Source organism: Arvicanthis niloticus, chromosome 1 (genome assembly GCF_011762505.2).
Source record: "Arvicanthis niloticus isolate mArvNil1 chromosome 1, mArvNil1.pat.X, whole genome shotgun sequence".
Lineage (NCBI taxonomy): Eukaryota > Metazoa > Chordata > Mammalia > Rodentia > Muridae > Arvicanthis > Arvicanthis niloticus.
The window spans coordinates 53,255,883-53,278,619 of record NC_047658.1 but is presented as its reverse complement, the minus strand read 5'-3'; the positions used below and the strand labels follow the sequence as shown (position 1 = coordinate 53,278,619).

General features: G+C 44.9%; 2 protein-coding genes and 1 non-coding gene across 4 annotated transcripts in view; 2 read left to right on the top strand and 1 right to left on the bottom strand.

The window, feature by feature from the left end:
- The window catches only part of Homer2 (homer scaffold protein 2), a 103,322-nt gene that overhangs the window by 18,695 nt on the left and 61,890 nt on the right, over positions 1 to 22,737 (top strand). The gene's annotated exons all lie outside the window — the stretch shown is intronic.
- LOC117711492 (peptidyl-prolyl cis-trans isomerase A) lies at positions 1,328 to 2,032 on the top strand. The gene has a single exon (XM_034507194.2). It carries the CDS (start codon positions 1,387 to 1,389, stop codon positions 1,879 to 1,881), a length of 495 nt encoding a protein of 164 aa, XP_034363085.1. The 5' UTR covers positions 1,328 to 1,386; the 3' UTR covers positions 1,882 to 2,032.
- LOC117699509 (U6 spliceosomal RNA) lies at positions 20,465 to 20,571 on the bottom strand. The gene has a single exon (XR_004605196.1). It is a non-coding gene; the product is annotated as a U6 spliceosomal RNA (small nuclear RNA).

Below are 22,737 nucleotides of genomic sequence, written 5' to 3'. Positions count from 1 at the left end.
GGAAGTTTCTGGGTAATCTGTGTGGAGAAGCCTCCTTTTATTTTGTCTTCCTAAGAGTCTTCTTTCCCTGGCAATGCTGGTGTTTGATCAGCGCATCATTTCCTGGCTGCCTGCCCATTCATAGGCTTTGTCTTGGAGGCCACAGAATGACATGGTGTATACACAGAAGGCTGGCCACAAGGTAACAATGGTGAACACGGCGACCTTGTGGTGGTCTTTCTTGCCTTCTGTGGAAGAATGAGTTCTACCAGGACAAAGGATCTGTTCTTTCTTGATCACCCATATGCATTATTTCGTCTAAGCATCCACGTTTCAAAAATTAAAAAAAAAAAAAAATGGAGCTCAGAGACACCAAGCCACTTGATTCAAATCGCACAGCTGAGGTACAGGTTTTACACGTTGTCTGGCACAAAGACATGACACCCACTCTAACGTTTATAATTTGTAAGACTTTCAGTTGCACGAGGGAAAAAAAGAAATACCTTTATTTCAAGAATACAACTGGAAGTCTAGAGGAGAGGCAGACATGCCCCTCAAGGGGGTTGTGGCCACAGAGTTTTAAGAGGGCGGAGGTTGAAAGTAAGATCACTCTGACGCTTCACTCAGCTGTAGACATCATCTGCCTGGCTCCTACGATGGCACAGCCGTCTTTCCTTTCCCATCCCCCGTCTCCCAGCTTTTCCCTGGTCTTTCCCCCCAGATTTCAGTAGTGATTATCAGAATGGCTGGACTCCAGTCCTGTTGTATTGCTTCTTACAGCCACACTCCTTAAGGAGTTACTTCAGGTTATGCAACAGGAATCCAAATGTTGGAGAGACAAACCTGCTGGGCTGGATCCGTGCATTGAGCGCATTGACCCCGACACAGCGAGGTCACGAGCCCTCCAGAGCGCACACTCCTTGCCGGCTTTTGGCTTTGACTCAGAATTCTTCCTGTGCTTCTCCAGTCCACACCTGATGGCCGCCTTCCTTATTTGGGTCTGAGCTGCACAAAAGCTGTCCTTCCTCCACTGTGGAACTGGAAGGAACCTGTAGCCACATAGGCTTCAGGACTTGGTCCCCGACCCTTCAGAGAAGTTGGGAGTTTTAATTCTTAGAGGTCACACTAGTTTCTCTTTGCACATCTTACAAAAAATTCTTTGATTTCTCTATAGGCTCTTTTTTTCTGTGGTGAGGCCTTTATCCACTAAAGGGAAAATTAACCCAGTGAATCATGAATGCAGTTAGCAAGGAACACTTAACTCATATGATGTGAGGCCTATATGGGGGTCTCACTAAGTGCTTATCATAGGAGAAAGTTACAGCTGAGACCTTCTGAGGTCTGTGTTTAGAAGGAAAGTTTCGGCTTTGCAGACGCTGCTATCGCTTTTTGCCGCTTGCTGCAGCCATGGTCAACCCCACCGTGTTCTTCGACATCACGGCCGATGACGAGCCCTTGGGCCGCGTCTGCTTCGAGCTGTTTGCAGACAAAGTTCCAAAGACAGCAGAAAACTTTCGTGCTCTGAGCACTGGAGAGAAAGGATTTGGCTATAAGGGTTCTTCCTTTCACAGAATTATTCCAGGATTCATGTGCCAGGGTGGTGACTTCACACGCCATAATGGCACTGGTGGCAAGTCCATCTACGGAGAGAAATTTGAGGATGAAAACTTCATCCTGAAGCATACAGGTCCTGGCATCTTGTCCATGGCAAATGCTGGACCAAACACAAACGGTTCCCAGTTTTTTATCTGCACTGCCAAGACTGAATGGCTTGACGGCAAGCATGTGGTCTTTGGGAAGGTGAAAGAAGGCATGAACATTGTGGAAGCCATGGAGCGTTTTGGGTCCAGGAATGGCAAGACCAGCAGGAAGATCACCATTTCCGACTGTGGACAACTCTAATTTCTTTTGACTTGAGGGCGTTTTACCCAACAAACCATTCCTTCTGTAGCTCAGGAGAGCGCTCCCACCCCATCTGCTCGCAATACCCTGTAATCTTTGCTCTCACTGAAGTCTTTGGGTTCCATATTTTCCTCATTCCCCTTCAAGTCTAGCTGGATTGCAAAGTTAAGTTTATGATTATGAATAAAAACTAAGTAAGAAAAAAAAAAAAAAAAGAAGGAAAGTTTCAGGTAGCCTCTGATTTTTCTTGATAGAAATGTAGATGTTTCCCCTATATCCATGGGATCAAATATTTGGTTGGCCGAGGCAGGTAAACACTCAGATATCTGATCTAAAGGACTCTGGTCTTTGTACTTGGTCTTATCAGAGCCAACAGCTTTATTTGGTTGCCTACATTCAAGAGGCAGCCCGTGAGAACAGCTGCCCTTGAGCTACCTGGGAGGAGGTTAGCCTTGTAAAAAACAGCAGATTGAGCCCAGCAATGCCTTTTTAGATTCCCCCAACCACCCACTTATTGATTGATATTTACTGTATACCTCTTGTATACAGTAAATACTAGTTGGCAGAGACAGACTTGGCCTACCTTTGTAGACCCAGCAGTGATTCTCAACTTCCCTAATGATGTGACCCTTTAATACAGTTCCTTGTGTTGTGGTGACCCCAACCATAAAATTATTTAGTTGCTACTTCATAATAGTAATTTTCTACTGTTATGAATTATAATGTCAATATCTGATATGCAGGATATCTGATATGAGACCCGCCCCCCCAAAGGGCTTGCAACCCACAGGTTGAGAAACCCTGCCTTATAGCATAGCAAGGAAGATGGATTGAGAATAATTGCGAAGTAACTACTCAATTATAGTTGGTTCCTTCACTGAGTTTTGTCCTTGGTGGTTTGTGGTATCAGGAAGCCAGACAGGTAAGAGCCCTTGCCTTCATGGAACAGTCTAATGAAGCACACGGTGAATGAGAGCAGGAGGAGTAAATCCTATGATGTAAGTGTTAGAAGGAACAAGAGGTGGGAGACAGTGGTTGGGAGAGTGGTTAAGTGGGCAGGGTGGCTGCAATTGCTAAGTTCAGAATCATTTGCTGACTCTGCAAAAGTCTTGTTCTCTACCGTCCTCACCAATGTGATGGTGTTAGCAGGGGGAGTATTTGAGAGGGGATTGGGTCATGAACATAGAACTTGCAGGAATGGAAATCCTGCTCTGAAAGAAGTCTCCAAGAACTGTCTTGACCCTTTCATCATAAGGGAACACAGCTAGAAGGTGCCATCTGTGAGCTAGAAAGTAGATCCTCCTCAGACACCAAATTTGCAAGCACCTCCATCTTGAACTTCCCAATGTCCAGAACTGTGAGAAATACACTTCTATTTATAAGCTACCCAGCCCCATTGTGTATTGTTACAGCCCTGGAGTGGACTCCGATCATATGCATCAGTTTCAGAGAGAAGGATCAAGGCAATGAAGACTGTAGCTGGGTCGGAGTTACTAGTTAAGTTAAGACAGAGAGTTAAGAGAGTCTGAGAGGGAAGAAAACGTTTAAGTCTAAAAGGCCAGTTGGAAGGGTCATCTCTGCATGCAAAGAAATCACCCAAGAATCAAACAAGGGTGGCAGGGGAGGGAAGATGGTACATCAGAAGCCCAAACCACCAAGGATCAAGGGGAATAACAGGAGTGTTGGTAGTTGATGGAGCAACGAGGGCTTCCGGCTGACAGTGTCATGATGAGTCAGAACTTGAGATTGATTTGGCCTGGAATGATGTACAAGGATGAACCATTTACTCAGAAACCAAGAACACTTCATCCTGAACATGGAGGAGAGGCAAAGGCCTGAGTGGGTCTGGGGTGGAAGGAGGTAAGTAGAACAAAGACATGGGTATAACCAGATTCATATACATGGTGGATGTTAAAGGAACCCGAAGCGTCACGGGAATTAGGTGACACAGGGACCATTGTGTAATGAATGTATATGAACTTGAACAAATGGTGTGTGTGTGTGTGTGTGTGTGTGTGTGTGTGTGTGTGTGGTGTTTGGAGACAGGGTTTCTCCATGTAACCTTGACTATCCTGGAACTGTAGACCAGGCTGGCCTCAAACTCAGAGATCTTCCTGTCTCTGTCTCCCAAGGGCTGAGATGAAAGGTGTGAGCCACCACTGCCTCGCTTGAACAAGTTACTTAATCTTTTCTCTTAGCTAATCACCTCTGCAGAAGAAGCAATGGTGCTGATCTCAAGGCTGTCGGGAAGATTGGGAGAGGTCTCTCATGTGTCAGTGGCAAGTATGATGCTCACACAAGAAATGACTGGTAAACAGTGCAATCTCTAGACGCTACCTCTTCCAAAACACTGCTGAGACCTTGGCAGGATGGATCTCAGCATTGCTATGGGTCCACATGAAAGCCTTTCTGGTTCAGAAAACAGGTTCCTTCTGAGAGGGATATGAAGTACCCTGACACCCAAGATAAAATGTGCTTGGGAATGGGCGAATCTGAGGATAGACGTTTGAAGTGTGCTTTGAGAAGGTAAAAATCAAGTGGGAATGTGTTGGCACACACAGACATCTGGCCCCTCGGAGGAGCTGGGTGACATGCCCTTAGTTCATGGAAACAGGCACTGGCTGTTCTGAGCCAGACTGCAGCCAGGACACATGAGCCCCAGCTGTCTGGACCTTCCTGCTGGCAGTTGAGCCCCCAGCCTTTTCCAAAAGAGAAAAGGCATTCTAGAGGAGCCAGTATGGAGGTCCAGCCTAACTGGTCGCAACCTGTTATCTACACAGCAGCCAGTGGATCCACAGGGCAACAGGAAACCATGCAAGTCTTTGCTTTTGGATCATTGGGATCTTTCAAAGACATCTGAACAGAGCCTTAGTGGGTGTTTGTGGCTGTCTCCTCGTATTCTCCCTCTCTCTGTGCGCCCTTCTCTCCTGCTTCTCTGTTGACACAAGCTCTGGTGTTCAGCTGTCTTGAATCTGGTTGCAAAAACAACATATAAGACACAGTGATAGCCTGCGAGTTTACCCAGTAAGCTGTGCTTCTACATTCCCTCAGGTCAGGTAGGGCACAGTGGGAAAGGCCACTTGTGCAGGACACAGGGAACAGATTTCCAGTGGGGAAGCCAAACTAGTGTTCTGGATGCTGGGAGCTGAGCGGGTCAGGGCACTCCAGCGCGCACCTGTGTGTACATGTGAGCGCTTATGGCCTTGCATAGCCAGCAAGCAGTTCTATTGTAGAAAGGCATTCTCAGGTCCTGATACCATCCAGCAAGGGTCTGCCTGCTTGCCTTTTGGAATTACATTGGGTCCTGCTAGCTTGGTATTGGCTTCTCTAAACTATATAAGTATTGGTTTTAGTCAAGTTAGCTTCAAGGCCTGCTCTAAGATTTATTTTTATTAGTTTAAATTATGTGCATTGGTTTGTGCATGCAGGAAGGTATATGCACCTGAGCGCAGGTGCCCATGGAGGCCAGGAGTATTGGATTCCCCTGAAGCTGGATTATCTATAGCTGTAAGTTGTCTTAATGGGTGCTGATGACTTGGGTTCCCTGCAAGGATGGTAAACACTCTTAGCTGATGAGCCATCTCTCCAGCCCCACACTTCCTTCCCTGAGGTACTCAGGGTCCACAGAAAAGATCTGATCCCTGCCTGAGGGACTTCATAGGTAGGATTGTGGAAGGGAAATAATGACAGTGACTCTGAGGTGAGGCAGAATGTAACACAGGGGCCACAGAAAAAGCACAGAGAAAAGTAAGCTTCAACAAGAGAATTCAGATTGATGGTTCTAATGCAAGAAGTAACTCATTTGTGCTAGCCTTGAAGCCTGGTTTTGACTAGGGGGAGTGGGCTGGGTTAGGGTGCATGCGCGGGGGGGGGGGGGTGGTCTGTGAGAAAGGCATTCCTGGGGAGGGCACAGCTCATAGAAAGACAGGAATAGCCTGCCAGGAGCTTCCATTGTGTTAAGCTCGTTGGTTCAGTACAGAGATTGGAGAGGAGGAGACCTCAAAGGCAGGAGTTGGGTGACCACTAGGGTTTCAGGTCAGGGACTGTCTTTACAACTGGCTTATGAATAGATCGACAGGATGGATGCTTGTGTGGCTGGAGGGAGCTGGGCATGGATGGGCCTGGGTAACACAAAGGAGCCAAGCACACAGAAGGCTCTCTTCCTTGCTGTCTCGCTTGTGTGAGGTCCGTGAGAGCTTTGTGTTAGATCTGGAGTCTCTGGGTGTCCTCTGAGCCAGCATACACCTAGTGCTACTGGGCTTTGTAGAGCCCAGGGCACAAACTATTTTTGTGTTCCTTCAAATACCCATGTTTATTTTTAAACTCGGGACTTTATAAAGCTGGGGAGTATCATGCAATCTTTGCTTTTGAGTAAAAAGGTTCTCTGAGGCCAGTGGAACCTGCAGAAAGTGTCCCTGAGCCATGCAGCAGCAAATGTCTTGTCTCTGACATTAGAAGGGAGAACTAATTTGCTTGAAAACAAATCCTGGAAAGAGGAAGCCCTCATGTGGTTGGCCAGTTCTTAACATGTGCTGACTGATCTGTGGCAGCAGAGGTGCTCATCCATGGAAGGGCTCCGTGTTGTAGGCAAGGCCAGTTGGCAGGCTGGGATATACATCTGAACCTGCCAGTCTCCATGATCACCCCTTGACAGCAGCCTGCGGATTTAGAATAGAATGTCTCTTATCTTTTAAGCATATGCAAGCTATAACTGAAAAATGCAAGATTAACTTGGAGTTTAAGATGGAGGATTCATCTTGGGTGTATTTATACCTTCTCTCTACCCAGAACCCATTAAAATGATAATAAAGAGATTAGCAAAGTGTAATCCCAGGGCATCCATATGAATAAGAGGGAATTAACAGCAATTGAGAGATTGCAACAACTTTCTGGATTGCAAAGAGGTAGGGGAGAAAAGGCAATGTCAGAAAGCAAGAGGAAGCCAGTCCAGCCTGCAGATCCCCAATGGGCTCTCGGCTCAGCCCACCCATTGGAGAGCATAGGAGTAGGAGATGGAGGCCTTAAGAACACTGCTTCTTAGAGGGAATGGAGACAAGGAGCCATCATTGAATCAGCCCAGGCTGGAAGTGTGGGGTGGCATTCTAGAATAGTCTTCCTCCATCTGCCTGGGTATCCAACACTGGGGAGTCAGAAAGAGGAGGAGCCAATACCGGAAGCCTTACCTCAGATAAGATGGGTGCATGAAGAGTAAGGCAAGGCCTGCTAAATGGCTCCAGAGAGAAAGTAAAATTTTACCCTGTTGAAGAAATGACTATTAATAATAAATTAATAATTAATAACTATTAATAGTTAATAACTATTAATAGTTAATTACTATTAACTATTTCTTTAATCTTTGTGTGAGTGTGCATATGTGTTTTGTGTGAATACAGCTACGTGCTTGACTTTGGAGGTCAGAGGACAACCTGGGATATTGGTCTTCATCTCTTACCTTATGAGAGATAATATCTCTTGTCACTTTGCCTTTGTGTGTGCCAGGGTAACTGGCCTTTAAGCTTCCTAGGAGTCTCCTGTCTCTGCCTTGCCTCTGGTTGGAGGAGTGCTATGGATGTGTGCTACCATGTTTGGCTTGTGGGTTTTAGAGATCTGAACTCAAGTTCTCACACTGCGGAGCAAACACTTCGCTGTTGAGCCGTCCTCCCAGTCCTAACCTGCGGTTTTCAGTCCTCTCGCCTCTGGCTTTGCAGTGCGGAGGCTCATGCCTATAATCTCAGCTTGATGGGGACTGAACCCATGTCCTCATGTGTTCTAGGCAAGCACCCTGACCTACATCCTCAGCCCAAAGATTTTATATCTGTTGTGGCAGACTGAAGAGTATCCCCCAGAGATAGTAGTTCTAGTCTCTGGAGCCTAGAAACCAATTTCACCTGGTAAAAGTCTTTGCAGAGGTGAGTGAACAGAGAACATGTATGGTAGATTATCCTGAATTATCCGGGCCCAGGTCAGTCATGAGTGTGGGACCAGAGAGAATAAGGGAGCATTTCTGATACACAGACAGAAGACTGGGGGGGTGGGGGGGAAGATAACCTTTGCAGAGAAAAATTTGGAGATACTTTGTGGCAGGTGTTGAAGATGGTTGAAAAGGCCATGAGCCAATGGGCTAGTTCCAAAAATTGGAAGGAGTGGGACAGAGTCTCCCTGGTAGAGCAGCGGTTCTCAGCCAAGGTTGTATATCACATATCCTGCATATCAGATTCTTACATTATGATTCATAGCTAGCAAAATTACAGTTTTGAAGTAGCAACAAAGATAATTTTATGGTTGGGGGTCACCACAATATGAGGAACTGTATTAAAGTTAGGAAGGTTGAGAACCACTGATTTGCAGGGAACAGTATTTATCTAGTCCAGTGATGTTCTCATTTGAAAATGGTTACATAATGCTCAATTGTGTTTGTTAACTGACTTGACTCTTCCTGACTTTATAGTTAATATTGGTTTGACCTTTTGTAGATAAAGCAGGATTTTGAGTTCAGTTTGATAGTGATACTTCTTTGCTGGAACTGTAGCAGAATAGAATTGTTATGTTTGTAATATATAATTGTATGTGGTGGGCGGGGCCCCAACTGCATGGGTGCCAGGTGAAGTCTGGAAGGAGGTGGTTGATTGGCATATCTGAGGACCTTTAGTGGGCAGAGCCATTTGTGCTGGGCATCTGGCCAGTAGACCAGCCTGTCCCTGGCCCCACATTGACAAGAAGCCTATAGTAACTTGCCAAGTCAGGTATCTGGGCCAAGGAGGATGTTGGGTGGAACATACATGCTAACTTAGAGGTAGGAAAGGGAGAAACTCAAGGTTGTTTATCTGCCAACAGAGAAGAACTAGAAACAGAGAGGCCATTGTAATCTAGCCAGTGTTTCCCAACCTTCGGGTGTCGTGGACACATGGAAAATATTTGTAGAGCACCTAGGCAAGTTGACAAGACCGTCCACAGCACGCAGCCCTGCGAGCCCACTGCCTTGGCCCTGCCCTGCCCCCTCAGGGTTGGGACATTCCCTTTCCAATAGGCTACTTCCAGCCCAACTGGCATCTTTCTACAAACTGGAAAAAGCCACTTAACTTTTTTCCCAGTACCCCTTCCAGATATCTGTTACTTGCCAGGCAGTTGATTGGCATACAAGGTGTACACTTCTCCTAATAGCACAGTATGCACTGTGCAGCCGTTTGCAGTTTTAACACATCCATGACCCATAGGCAGCAACTGAGAAGTACACCCAGTGCCCGGGCACTGGAGAAGACAGTCATAGAGTGAGTGTTTCTGCCCTGTGTTAGAGGTGAGACTCCCAGGATGCTTCCATGGAGACAGATCACAGGGTGCAAAGAAATGAGGTTCATACATGGGGTTCAGGAGAGACATGTGAGTTGGGGATATATATCCAGGCATTATCATATAGATATGATGCTTAAAACTGTAGATTGGAGAACAAATTCCACAGACAAAACTTGGGGAAGCAAGTGCCTAGCAGACAACCAAGACCTATCTGTTAAGATAGCTTCTAATGTTTGGGTAGAGGAGGGAATTTATGCGTCAGCTGGAGGGCAGTCTGAGCACAGCAGTACCCTGTGGCTTCATACTGTCCTTAGAGCAGCATCTACCTGGGATCTTTCCACACATGTCCACCTCTTGTCCTGCCTCAGCAGGAAGGACATCTGGTTGGGGGCCACCATAGCTTGTCCTGGTAGACAAGATGGGACTGGTTACTACGGTTAATGGCCTTGATGATAGGGGAAGTAATAGAACAGAGTCTTCCCTTCCTGGACATATGCAATGTAACTTCCATATTATGTTAAAGCCAAATAATTAGGTTTGTTTGGGTTTGGGTCATGAACTCATGGCAATCCTCCTGCCTCAGCCTCCCAAGTTGCTGGGCTTGAAGGAATGCACCACTGTGCCTGTCCATATTATTAGCTCAGTGGATATTTTGGACCTACTGTGTGCTTGGGGCTATAGCAAATAAAGAGCTGGTGGGTGGCATACCATCTCCATATCACAGTAAACTTGCCGTGGCTTCAGAATAGTTTGTTTTTACTGAGTAGGCCTCCTTCCTAGAAGACTTTGCTTAGTGCTTCAGTCTTCTGTGATACTAAGCTCTTTGTGTATATACTAGAACTCGTGCTGCCCCCACGAGTCGATCTGCCTTGCTTCACCTTCCTACATATGCCTTTAGTGTTATGAGCTGTGTCCTTGGGTGTGAAGGAAAGGCTGGCTGCTCTGCAGTCCTCACCCAGGAGCCTGGCATGTTGAGGCCCACATTCTGCCTCAACACTTTGCCTCAACACTTTTGGGGCTAAGTGCTCTTTCTCAACTCGGCAGATTCGTGATCACCTTCTTCCAGTAACGTCCCTCACTGGGTCTCTCGTTCCCGCTGCCTCTCGTTGAGCGCCAAACTGTTGCAGCCTGTACTGCCCGTTCCGGTCCGAGGGTCAGGGTCTAGCGAGAGAGAGAGTGGGGATAAAGGGGAAGAGACGCGAAGAATGGAGACAAGACAGAGATTCTGATCAAGTCTCGTTTATTGAAGGGAATTCTGAGCTATTTATAGGCTTTTGCCACGTGCCTTGTAGGCGCGTGGATACCACGTGCCTTGCAGGTGTTGATATGACGTAAGCCTTACAGGCGTCTATAGCGTGGACAGCACGTGCACCGCAATGCCTTGCAGGCGTGGATAGCACGTGTGCCTTACAGGCATGTATGGTGTAGATAGCACGTGGACAGCACGTGAACTGCAATGCCTTGCAGGCGTGGCCACCACGTGCACCTTGCAGCTGGGGGCAGTAAACAGCAACACAAAATATGTGGGATATCAGAGTGTGCTTCAGCTGTTGTAGGCTATTGAAAACCAAATCTTTCGTCAGGGTATATGGTTCCAGATGGCTGCAAAGTTGATCTAGCCGCTTTCTGCTAAAGTCGGCTCCCAACACTGGCACAGGGTACAGGTGCCCACAGGACTCCATTCTTTCCATCAGACAAAGGGCAGCTGTTCAGCTTTCAGGCTGCTTGAGCTGGAAACCAGCACACCTCATTCTTGAGGCCACGTTGGTGGATTCCTGCAGATTAGCAAGCTATTTGGCAGTCACATGTAACTTGGACCAATAAATGTGAAAACAAGTTCTCTTTTTATAAATATTGCCTGGAAGGCCAAAATCTTTCTGTAATGGGACCCCAGGCACAGGTGATAAACAGGTACTTCTCAGTCAGCAGGTTGGAAACCAGTACATTCACTGTGAGCTAGAAACTAAACCAGATGAGAACTTAACACACAGGCTCTGGCTCTTTCCAGGGTGATGTGTGGTTTGGACCTACTGAGTACAGCACCTGGGTGCTTGGGGACTCAGCTCCTTGGATGCCGAGTCTCTGTCCAGCTCTGCCTTCTACACTTCTTTGGAACCCAGGTCTATAGCCTTTAGCATTCAGGATGCCTCCTGAGGCACATGGGTGCTCACGTGGACAGCTGTTGAGAAGCCTGGATTCTCAAGCAAAGGCTCTTACTGTCTCATTTCCTTTACACTTGTAGCTAAGTATTTGTTTATATGTGAGTAAGTGTGTTTATGAGGATTGGCATAGAGTGATGCTATTTTGTAACCTGCTCTTTTTTACTATAATCTCAGTCCTGTGTTGACTGGTTATTGTTGGAATTCTGGAGCTCTGGTTTGGTGTGTGTATGTGTGTGTGTGTGTGTGTGTGTGTGTGTGTGTGCATGTATGTCTGTATGTGTGAGTGAGTGTGTCTGTGTGTCTGTGTGTCTGTGTCTGTGTGTCTGTATGGTTGCAGTTCTTTGAGGCAATAGAAATCAAGTAATAAAGTGATATTCAAATCCTTGAAGGTCTGGTGAGTTGTATCTGATAGAGGAAGGTCTAAAGGCCTGGGGAGATGGCACAGTCTCAGTGGATAAAGCACTTGACATACAAGTATGAGGACCAGAGTTTGGATCCCCAGAGTCCCCATAAAAACTGTGCAGCCATGCCCTGTGCCAATAATCCCAACATTTTGAGACAAACAGGGAACCCCCAGGGCAAGATGGCTAGTAGAATCGCTAGTGATCTCTGAGTTCAGTTGAGAGACCTTGTTACGATAAAATAAAACAAAATGAGAGCCGTCATGGAAGATATCTCATGTCAACCTTGGGCCTTTACATGAAGACACACATATGTGCATCCACACGGGTCCCCACATATGCAAACACATATGCATACACATATGCACAACACACATACACACAAAGAGGCAGGGACAGAGAAGGGTGCAGCTAGTTAGACTCAGCAGTAGTCAATGGCCTCCATATTTTATAACAGGACAGTAAAGCATAATGGGCTGGGTTGGTGGCATAAGCCTGTAGCCTCAGGACTTGGGAGGTGGAGGCAGAGAGAACAACCAAGAACAACCTCTGTTATATATTGAGTTCAAGACCAGCCTGAGCTTATGAGACTTTGCCTTTAAAAACAAACAAGCAAGCAAACAAAACCTTTACAAACTAAACCGAAACTCAACAAGCCTCATGGTCGGTGAAGATGAGAAGAAAGTTTCCATGAGGGACTGCTCCGTCATCATTTTAGAAGACAGACTTTTCTATTTTTTTTTTAAATGAACATGTACTTTAGTCATTGCCATTGGTTATTCTGGGTTTATTTTCACTTTTTTAAAAGATTTATATTTATTATTTTTAATCTTGTGCACACGTGTTTTGGGGTGTGCATACACACTTGTGTTTTATATGCCCCTGGAGCTGGAGTTGCAGGTGATAGTGAGCTAGTGTGTGTGCTGGGAACTGAACTGTCGTCCTCTGCCAGGAGTAAGCACTCTTAACTGCTAAGCCTCCATTTTTGTTTGCAATCAGCAGCTCTTTGGCTATATTCATTTTGCTGACAAGCCCTGCAGAAACCTTTTTTATTGCCATTAAACAGATTCTTAGAGATAAGGTTGCTGGGTTCAGGAGCACGAAGCTTTAAGGCTTTTGACATTTGACAGTGAACAGATTGCTACAGAGATTTGTCACATGGCCCGTGTGTCAGAGACGAGCACACAGAGGAGCTTTCTCACTTTTTTTTTAAAATTGTGGTAAAATGTCCCCAACGTGGAACCACTTTGGTGTTTTGAGGGTACAGCTTGGAGCACTGAGCATATTCACGCCACTGTGCAGCTCCAGCTTCCAGCTCCAGAATGTCTGAGAATTTTGTTCTCAACTTCAGCAATTTGATGCTAAAAAGGACCTCATTATCTTACCTCACATTTCTCTCCCCCCTCCCACCCCGAGGTGTAATTTTTTTCAGTTTGGGGAATGGAACTCCATGGCTGTGTGTGCCAGGCAAGCTCTCCTCGCTGAGCCACTTCCTGTGAGCCAGAGCAGATGTGACTCATTAAAGAGACAGGGAGTTTTATTTCCTGGGAATTGTCCAGTCCTTACGCCTCCTGGCTCACATTCCTTCTCAAACCCTGGGCTTCCCTGACTTCCCAGAATGTCCTTGTGTTGCTCTGTGTTCTTCTTGCTCACCTAATTTTGACTGTTGATTGTCTGAGTCTTCCTCTGGTGGTAATGAGTGATTCAAGGTCACTCTCCTTCCCCTTCCTTGTCCTGGGAACTCACCCCATCCCCAGTCTCATCAGGAGTCAGCAGCCAACCAGCACTTTGTTCTGGTAAATATGTGCAGTGTAAAGTTACTGTGTAGTCATTTTCTGTCCACATTGGTGGCATTGAATACTTTCACAGCATGGCTGTCACCAGCCTCTGTCCCAGAACTTTATCTCAAGGAGAAGCTGTGTCCCGGTTAAGCAATTACCCCATCAGAACCAACCCAGTAATCACTATTCTTTCTTTTGTTGTAAATTTGGAAATTTGACTCCTATAAATGGACTCATAATATTTACCCTTTTATGGCTGGTTTGCTTTGCTTGACACTTCTTTTTAAGGCTTGCTTTTGTTAATGGAATGTATCAAAGATTCCTTTATGAAGCACATGTACACCATGTTGGTTTTTATTTTTTAATCCATTCATCTTGAGATGGCCATGTGGGTCCTTTCTACCTCTTGGCTATTGTGTAGAGTGCCACTTTGAACTTGGGCATATAAATTATCTTTGTGTGTCTACACTTTCCATTCCATGGGTCTGGATTAGAATTGGAATTGCAGAACCATATGCCATTTCTATACTTACGTTCTTCAGGTACCATCAGACTGTTTCCCATTGTCTTAAGCCCAACTTTATTTCTTTCTTTCTTTATTTCTTTCTTTATTTATTTTCTTTTTTTTTCTTTTCTTTTATTTCTTTCTTTCTTTCTTTCTTTTTTTTTTTTTTTTTTTTTTTTTTACAAACAGCCTGAGAAGAGATGACACTGGGAGGAGTTCACAGGCAGAGAGACTCTGCCCCGTAGGGAGTGTAGGACCCAGACTGTGCTGGGTACACCGGTCAGTCAGTCAGTTCCCTCCTGAGTCCTGCTTTCTGATGCTTTAAGGAGGATGGGCTGAGAATATTGCTGTTGGGTGTGGGAGATGAGGGCTGCAGAAGGCTGTTGTCATGGGCGACGTGAGGAACCACACAAGGGGTCCCACCTGCACCTGGGAAGTTCCAGAAGAATCTGAAGCTTGCTTTTCCACACAGCTTAGACCTTTTTGAAAGTAACTCAGATTTACAGTAAGAAAAGTGGAGATTGGAGCTTTTTTTAAAAATTTATGTCTTCACTTTACATCCCAATATCATTGCCACCTCTCCTCCTAGTACCTCCTCACACAGGTCCTCTCCCCATTCCTTCCCCCCTTCTCCTTTGAGAAGGGGGATCCCTTCTCTAGGTACCACCACCACTTAAAACCCCCTTCCTCCCCACACAAGTTACTGTAGGACTAGGTACATCCTCTCCTACTGATGGGCAGGGCTCTCTATTTAGGGGTGTGGGATCCATAGGCAGGCAATAGGCTCAGGGACAACCCCCTGCACCTGTTGTTGGGGGGCCCGCATGAAGACCAGGCTGCTCATCTCTATGTGTGCAGGAAGCTTAGATCCAGTGCATGCTCCATCTGCTATATGTGCAGGGAGCTTAGGTCCAGTGCATGCTCCATCTTTGCTTGGTGACTCAATCTCTGGGAGTTCACAAGGGTCCAGGTTAGTTGATTCTGTTGGTCTTCCTGTGGAGTCTCTGTCCTCTCTGGTACCCCATTCTGTCCCCCAGTTCTTCCATAAGGCTCTCCAAGCTCCATCTAATGTTTTGCTGTCTGCATCTCTTTCTATTGACTCCTGGGTGGAGCCTCTCAGACAGACACTGGGCATTTATGGTCACCTCTCCATAGGGACCCAGGAACCTCATGCAGAGAATACAGACCCTAGAAGGGTGTGTCTTCCTGGTCATTGAAATCTGGCCTGTGTGCCACCTGCAGGCATGCCTCCCAAGGTTACACTGCACACACATTGTTTATTTCACTAATTTCTAACGCTCTTCTTTCCTCTCCATCCCCAGTTCTCTAAGTTTTCAATATCTTCCAAAGTGTTAAACATTTTTTTTCTCGTGTTAATAAGAGACCCTGAAGTGAGCAGCCCAGTGTGAGGTGAGCTCACTCTTCATGCAGGAGCTGGGCAGGAGTTGCAGTGGGGAGACAGGATATAAGTACACTAACTGCCTGGCCTGACTCAGATTGTCCTCACATAGGCACATGACTTCCCTCAGAGGTGTGCTAAGTGTCCTTTCCTCACCCCCACATAGCAGGAGGGCTGACTCTAAAAGACAGACAGTAACAAGTGTTGACAAGAAGGTGGATGAATTGGAACCCCATACATCGCTGATGGGAAGACAGAACAGTGCAGCTTCCTTGGCACCACAGAATGGCATAGAGTTACTAAGTTGCCCACAGCTTCCACTCCTAGCTACATATCCAAGAGCCAAGAATGCATTTGCCTATATAATAAACCTTGTGCATGAATATTCATAGTATCATTATCTATAACAGCCCAAGTATGTGTCAGCTGAAGAAGGAATAAACAAAGTATAGTATGCTCACACAGTGGAATACTATTCAACCATAAAAAGAATGAAGGACTCAGGCTGGAGAGAGGGTTCAGCAGTTAGGGGTGCCACCTATTGCTCTGTAGAGGACCCAAGTTCAGTTCCCAGCTCCCATGTCCAGGGACTCACAAACCATCTGTCACTTCAGCTCAGGGGAATCCAGTGTCTCTGACATCTATGAGCACTTGCACATGCATGAGTACACACACACACACACACACACACACTAAAGTACTAATACATTCTATATTATTGATGAGCTTTGAAAATATGCTGAGTGGGGGAACAAATCAGAAAGAATCACATGCCATGTGGTTCCATTTGTTCTGTATAATTCAGAGAATGATCTATAATAGCCATATTTCGATTTTGAATGAGTGAGTTTATTAAGTGTGTAGCAATCTAGAGTAAAATAATAAATAATAATATTTAGATGATAGAATAAAACCATCTAATCAGGTGCTCAAAAAAATCCAGAAGAAATGCCCTGGGGAAGCCCCACAAAGGCAGACAGCCAGAGTTCCTGACAGAGTCCCAGTGAAGTAGTATCTCCTTGAATCGGCCTTCCAAGTAAAGACTGAACAGCAGCAGACAGAGGCGACATCACCAAGTTGAAGGCTTTCAAACATCTAGAAGAAAACAGTGGGGGAGTTGAGGCAGTCTGCTAAAGCCCCTCAATGTCCTTTTCCCCCATGGATGAATGCGTTTACCTGGCCACACTCTTCCCCACTGCAGGCATTTCGTATCTTGGGATAAACAATAGTAACATCTGCTGAAAACGCTTGGCCTTCCAGCTATTCTCAAGGACGACGCACTGTTTTTAGTCTTGGGCTATTTTGCTGTTCTGTCCCCTTACCCTTACCTGCATTGCCACAGAATTGGGAGTTTGGCAGCCTGTCCCCAGACAAGGAGCCTTGGAGGACAAATATGCTTGGATCGGAAAAGCAGAGGCTGGGGGAGAAGACACATGCTCAGGGCCAGCTCCTTCATGAGCCCTAACGGCACATGACAGTTTTCCAACGTAATACACTTTACGCTGTTTATGTGGAGTGAGCACAATGGGCAGTCTCATAGCCAGAGCGGAGACCAGTGTCTCCAGAAGGACTGCCCGTGAAGATGGGAGCCAGTTACACTGGAGCCAGGTAGAGATGCTGACCAGTTCCCAAAAGCCATCGGAGCCTATACTTCACAAGGTTGGATTTAATGGTATACAAGGTATATCTCAATTAAAAAGTGTAAAATAAATTCATTGTTTATCTAAAATGTAAACATGGCCAGAAATCCCACATTTTGGATCTACCAACTGTGCCTACTCTATTCTTGCCATTTATTTCATGAACAAAGCTTTATTCTAGCACACACATAAAATAAGCATTTGCCCGAGAGACTGAGTGGTAGTGGAAATAAACCATCATAAGCATTCCTGCAGCATGTCTGCACCTCTGCTTTTGTGTTTTACACCTTTTGTAATTGACTTGGCGAGTTGCCAGCGTCACCAAACCATACATTCTAATTTTAAACAAGTATGGTTTCTCAGAAAACAAAAATGGCATTGCCCCCAGAAGCTGGAAATCAGGGTGGGAGCCATATCCCCAGGGTTGTCTTCCAGAACTGGGACTAGACTCTGCTTTGCTGCTGCTACACAGGCCCCTAACAGGTACAAAGGGTTCCTAAAAACACCTCACTGAAACCCATCCTACTAATTTGCCGGTCAAAGAAAAAAAAACCTCCAGAATTCTGCATTTTTAAACTTAGAAAAAATTTAAATTATGAAAGCACACAGTTATTCCTTTTGAAGATTTCTTTGTTTAACTTCTGGTGATAATAGGGAGAGGGAACTATTACAGGTCCTTTGGGCTCAACTGCCTCAGGTAAAAAGACGCAGTAGCATTTTCTGGCTGTAATTAACACATTACAGTAATCCTTTAGCAGGTTGCCATTCATACCAAAAAGGCATTTTATACACACTGTCACATCTTTTTTTTTTAACTTGATTTTATTTATTCATTCTCTGATAATTTCATACATGTCTATAAAATATTGGCTTTGTTTTCTTAGCCCTGTCCCCACTCACTCAGCCCGTTTAGTGCTGCCTGAATGTGTATGGGTGTTGGACCATCCAATGGACTGTCCATCACCCCATTCTTCCAGAAACCATCAAGCGCCAGAATCTCCATATAGGGGTGAGGCTTCACACCCCCATCCATAGTCCATGGTGGGATTTTAGCTGGCTTGATCTTGTGGCAGTCTTGGGCATGCATCCCCAGCCGCTGTGAGTTCATGAGCTAAGCATCTCACACTATTATTCTCTGCGTGTTGAGTTGTTATGGGTCTCCATATTAATCATCTACTGCGAAAGGAAACTTATCTGATGAAGGCTGAGAGATATAGTAATCCTTGGATATAAAGATAAGAATTTAAGGGGCAGTTTATTGTTACATCCACCTAGCAGAACTATAGTATTAGGTTTTCCCTCAGGGCCTGTGACCTAGGCAGCTACAAGTTTTGGCTCAGTTATTGATACCAGACATAGGTTTCATCCTGTAGAGAGGGCTAAAAGCCACCTCCTAGGCTCTGCCTGCTAAAGGTTCCATTTCCCAAATGCACCGCCTAGGTGTGAACAACCGTTAGCACACGGGCTCTGGGGGGACAGTCATCATCTGAGCGTTAGCATTTATTTTCTCAGCAAAACTGAGAAAGGAAAACAAAACTGGAGCAAAAACTGCAGAGAGTTCTCATGTTCCCACCCACACTGTGTGCTGATCAATCTCTGTCATCACCTTGAAGGGATTCAGAGGAACTTTGAAGACAAACCTCTTGGTGTTTATGTTAAGGTGCATCCTGAGAGTCTGAGGAGGGAAAACCTACCCTTAGCTGTGTCCCCTCTGCCATAGTGGACCATATCCTCACTTCATGAGCCAGAATAAACCTTTCCTTTTCTAAGTTGCCTTTGTCAGATATTTGGTCACAGTAAAAACAAGAACAAGCCAGTCTACCCAGTGCCAGCTTCCTGTGCCAGTGTGGATTTGCTACAATCAGTGAAGCTACACTGGCATCGTTGTGACCCCATGTCTGCAGTGTACCCAGATTCACTCCTAGAGTTGTACATTCTGTGGGCCTAGACAAACGGTGGCAAGAACTTACTGCTACTGCAGAATCATGCAGAGTACTGTCATCACCTAAAGATCCCCTGCTCCCTGCCTCAACCCCCTCATCCCCCTCATCCCCTCCCCCACAGCATAGTCACTGATATTCTTAGGATGTCTCTGTAGGTCTCTACAGGTTTGCATTTTATAGAATATTGGACAGTTAGAATCATATGGTCTATAGCTTTTTCCAGATTGGCCCTGTGCCTTTCATGGTTTGCTCGTCGGTTACTTTTATTCTAGTTGTACCTACAGTTTATCCAATCCTCTATGAGGGATATCTTAGTTGCTTCCATGTCTTGATAATTATAAATGGAACTGTGTTAATGGCTAATTCATATATTTGTTTCAGTTTTCCTCTTAACCCACCTAGCTCCCAAATAATTGAGCTTGGACTATTATACTTATTTAACAAGCTTTAAGGGCACAACAACAGAGCAGTATTACTCTATTTTAATCCTCTCAGCTAATCTAGCTAACTCCCAGTCAAAATCCCAGCGATACTTGCATTTTAGTATCTGCATTTAGATCTAGCTCTCTGGGCTGCAGGTGTTTCCTCATGAAGTCTCCTGGACTCTCTGCCTGTGGCAAAGCCCCATCTTCTCTCTTACTCTGTCTGCTCTCCCCTACCTGGAAGGAATTCCAGCCCTGTTTTCTCCCCTGCTCAGTCATTGGGTAATCAGCTTCTTTATTGACCAATCAGGGAGTAATTGGGGAGCAATGTTTTGCAGCCAGATATGAGGGCATAGAAATCAGCAGTCGGGCTAAACCTTTACACACTGCACAATAACACTCTGCCTCCAGAACTACAATAAACATCCACACCCACGTTTTTGTGTGGATAGTTTTCCATTCATTTGGGTTGGTACTGGGAAGAAAACTATGCTAAAAGAGTGTTCAGCAAAGCTGGTTTTTTTCAGGTTAGCTACATTTTCACCAGGACAGTTCCTGGTGGTCCACATCCTTGGAGCATTCGATGTTATTGTTGTTCGGGATTTTGGCTATCCTATTAGGTGTGTCATGGTATTTTGTCATTTCCACTAGCAATTCTTCGATGACATATGATGTTGACTGTTCTGTTTTAGGCTTGTTTGCTGGCTGCTGTGATTCAAATATTTATACCTTGTTGAAATTTCATCCTAATGCAACAATAGTGGGGCTGGGATTTGGCTTTGGGAAATGACTGGGGTGTGAAGGTTGGGCTTTTGTGCGTGGGATTAGGAACTCATGTAAGAGGGCTTGTAGAGGGAATCTGCCCTGTTCTCATCTTCCATAAGTGTTTCTTGCACCCTGGAGTCAGATATTGATTGAATTCTCACCAGACTATAAACCTTCCATTGCCTTGGTCCTTGGCTTCTCCGGCCTTAAAGCTGTGAGGAATACGTTTTGGTTTTTGGTTTTTGGGTGTTTTTTTGTTTCGTTTTATTTCATGTAAATACATGGAACTACTTCACAGACTTGCATGTCACCCTTGCGCAGGGCCAGACTAATCTTCACAAAATTGTTCCAGTCTTAGTATATGTGCTGCTTTAGTGAGCACAATGTCATGTTTTTAAAGAGTAAAGTCTGTGGTATTTTGTTATACAGAACAGAATGGGTTGAGCTATATCAACTGTATACCCTTTCCACTGATGTGTTTGAACACCATCAAATGTTAGGCATTCTGTGTTTCACCCATTTAAGAAGCGTGTGTGTGTGTGTGTGTGTGTGTGTGTGTGTGTGTGTGTCCCACTGTGATGTCCAGTCTGTCCTGGAACTCTTGAGCTCAAACAAATTTTCTTCCTCTACCATCTACATAAAAGACTAGAAAGAAGGCTGCTTGCCATGCCAGACCTTTTCAGTTGGGTTGTTGTGTTCTTACTGTTGAGTCGTAAGCATTCTTTGTATATATTTTTTAGGACAATCCTTTCTCACGTGAGCCTTTGGGAAGCATTTTCTCATTGTCTTTTCATTTTGATTAAGACAGTCTATCACATAAAAAAAGCACAGGCCTTGCATTCATGATTCTCCTGCTCATGTATTAACACCACATACATGTACCACCATGCCTAGCTAAAAGTTTTACACTTTATGAAGTCCTAGTTCATCAGTTCTTTTTTTCCTAGATGTGGCTTTGCTGTTGTATTGTACAGTCACCACCATACCTGTATCTCTCTGCATTGCTTCTATGCTATCTTAATCTAGGGACTTTACAGTTAGCATTTTACATTTAAGTCTGTAATCGCTTTTAGTTCATTTTGTGAATGGTGTAAGATCTATGTCTGGATCATTTTTCACGTCTGGATGTACAGTTGTTCTAGCAGTTACTGGAAAGAGTATCTCTGTGTCATCTTAATGCCTTTTGCTCCTTGGCAAAGGTCTGTTGATATTTTTGTGGAACTATTTCTAGGATTCTGTATTTCAGTCTCTTGATCTCTTTCACTTCTCCCCCCTCCCCATACTCAGATGTCACACTGTCTTGATTATTCTGTGTAACAAGTCAGACTCTCTTTCTCTTCCTCCTTTTCTCTCTCCCCTCTTATTTGTGGAGTTGGGTGGGCACTGAACCCAGAGCTTCCTGAATTCTAAGGCAATACCCTATTATTACTGAACTGCACCCCCAGACTCTAGTAATTCTTAAAGATGCCAAGAGTCTTTTTGCGTTTCTGTCTTAGTATCCATTTAGTTTCTCAGTATCTGTAAAATAACTTGCTGGCACCTTGATTGGGTTGCACTGAATCTATTGATGAGTCACAAGGAACTGACATCTTGACAATATTGAGTCTTCTTGTCCATGCATATGGAATATATCTGTGCTATAGTTTGGATATGGCTCATCTTGTGATATAAGAAGTGGTAGAATCTTTTAGGAGGTAGGACCTAGTGAAAGGTGACCTGGTCACTGGAGGCGCTGCCATCTGAAAGATTGAAGCCACCCAGGGGAAATGAGTTATGAGAGAGCAGGCCTGTCTCCTCACCCTGCCAGCATGTGTTCTCTTCTTGCACCTATGTGTTAAGGTGACACCGTCCACTGTGTGAGCAGGCATTGAGCTCTCCTCAATGCCTAAGAACTAAGCAGGCTGTGGTGCTGTTTCATCAGTAGAGCCAGGGCAGTGTCTCCTCACCATTCCTTACCAGGGCGTTATGGATCTTCTGCTCACTTGTCCAGTTTAGACCTGCATGCTGCCAGTGCTTACTGGGTCTGGAAGTCCATTTCTGATTCACTACAAGACTGCGATGTGATCTGTGAGCAAAGGAACGTTACCCAATCCTTCCTGATTTAATACTTCCTTCCTTCCTTCTCTTGTCTTACTGCATTAGATAGGGCTTTCAGCATGGTGCTGAAAAAAAAAACCAGGGAAATAGTAAAAATTTGACTTTCTTGCCATTAATTGCTATGTTGCCAGCTTTTCTGTAACTGTCCCTTACAAAGCTGAGAAAGTCCCCTCTGGTCATAGCTGATTGACAGATTTTTTTCCTTTTACATGAGTGAACATTAGGTTTTTGTCAAATACTTTTTCTTACTGATATGATAATATGATTTCTTTTGATTTGATGTGATGGATTACATTAATTGATTTTCAAATAGTGGACTGCCTTATATACCCGAGGATGGCTTTCACTTGGTTGTGATATATAATTCTTTTTATATATTGTTGGGCTACATTTGATAATATTTTATTGGTGAATTTTCCATTTGTCTTCATGAGGGGTATTACTGATATCC

Coding starts and splice junctions, on each gene's coding strand:
- LOC117711492 (XM_034507194.2), top strand. CDS start 1,387: ATGGTCAACCCCACCGTGTTCTTCGACATCACGGCCGATGACGAGCCC.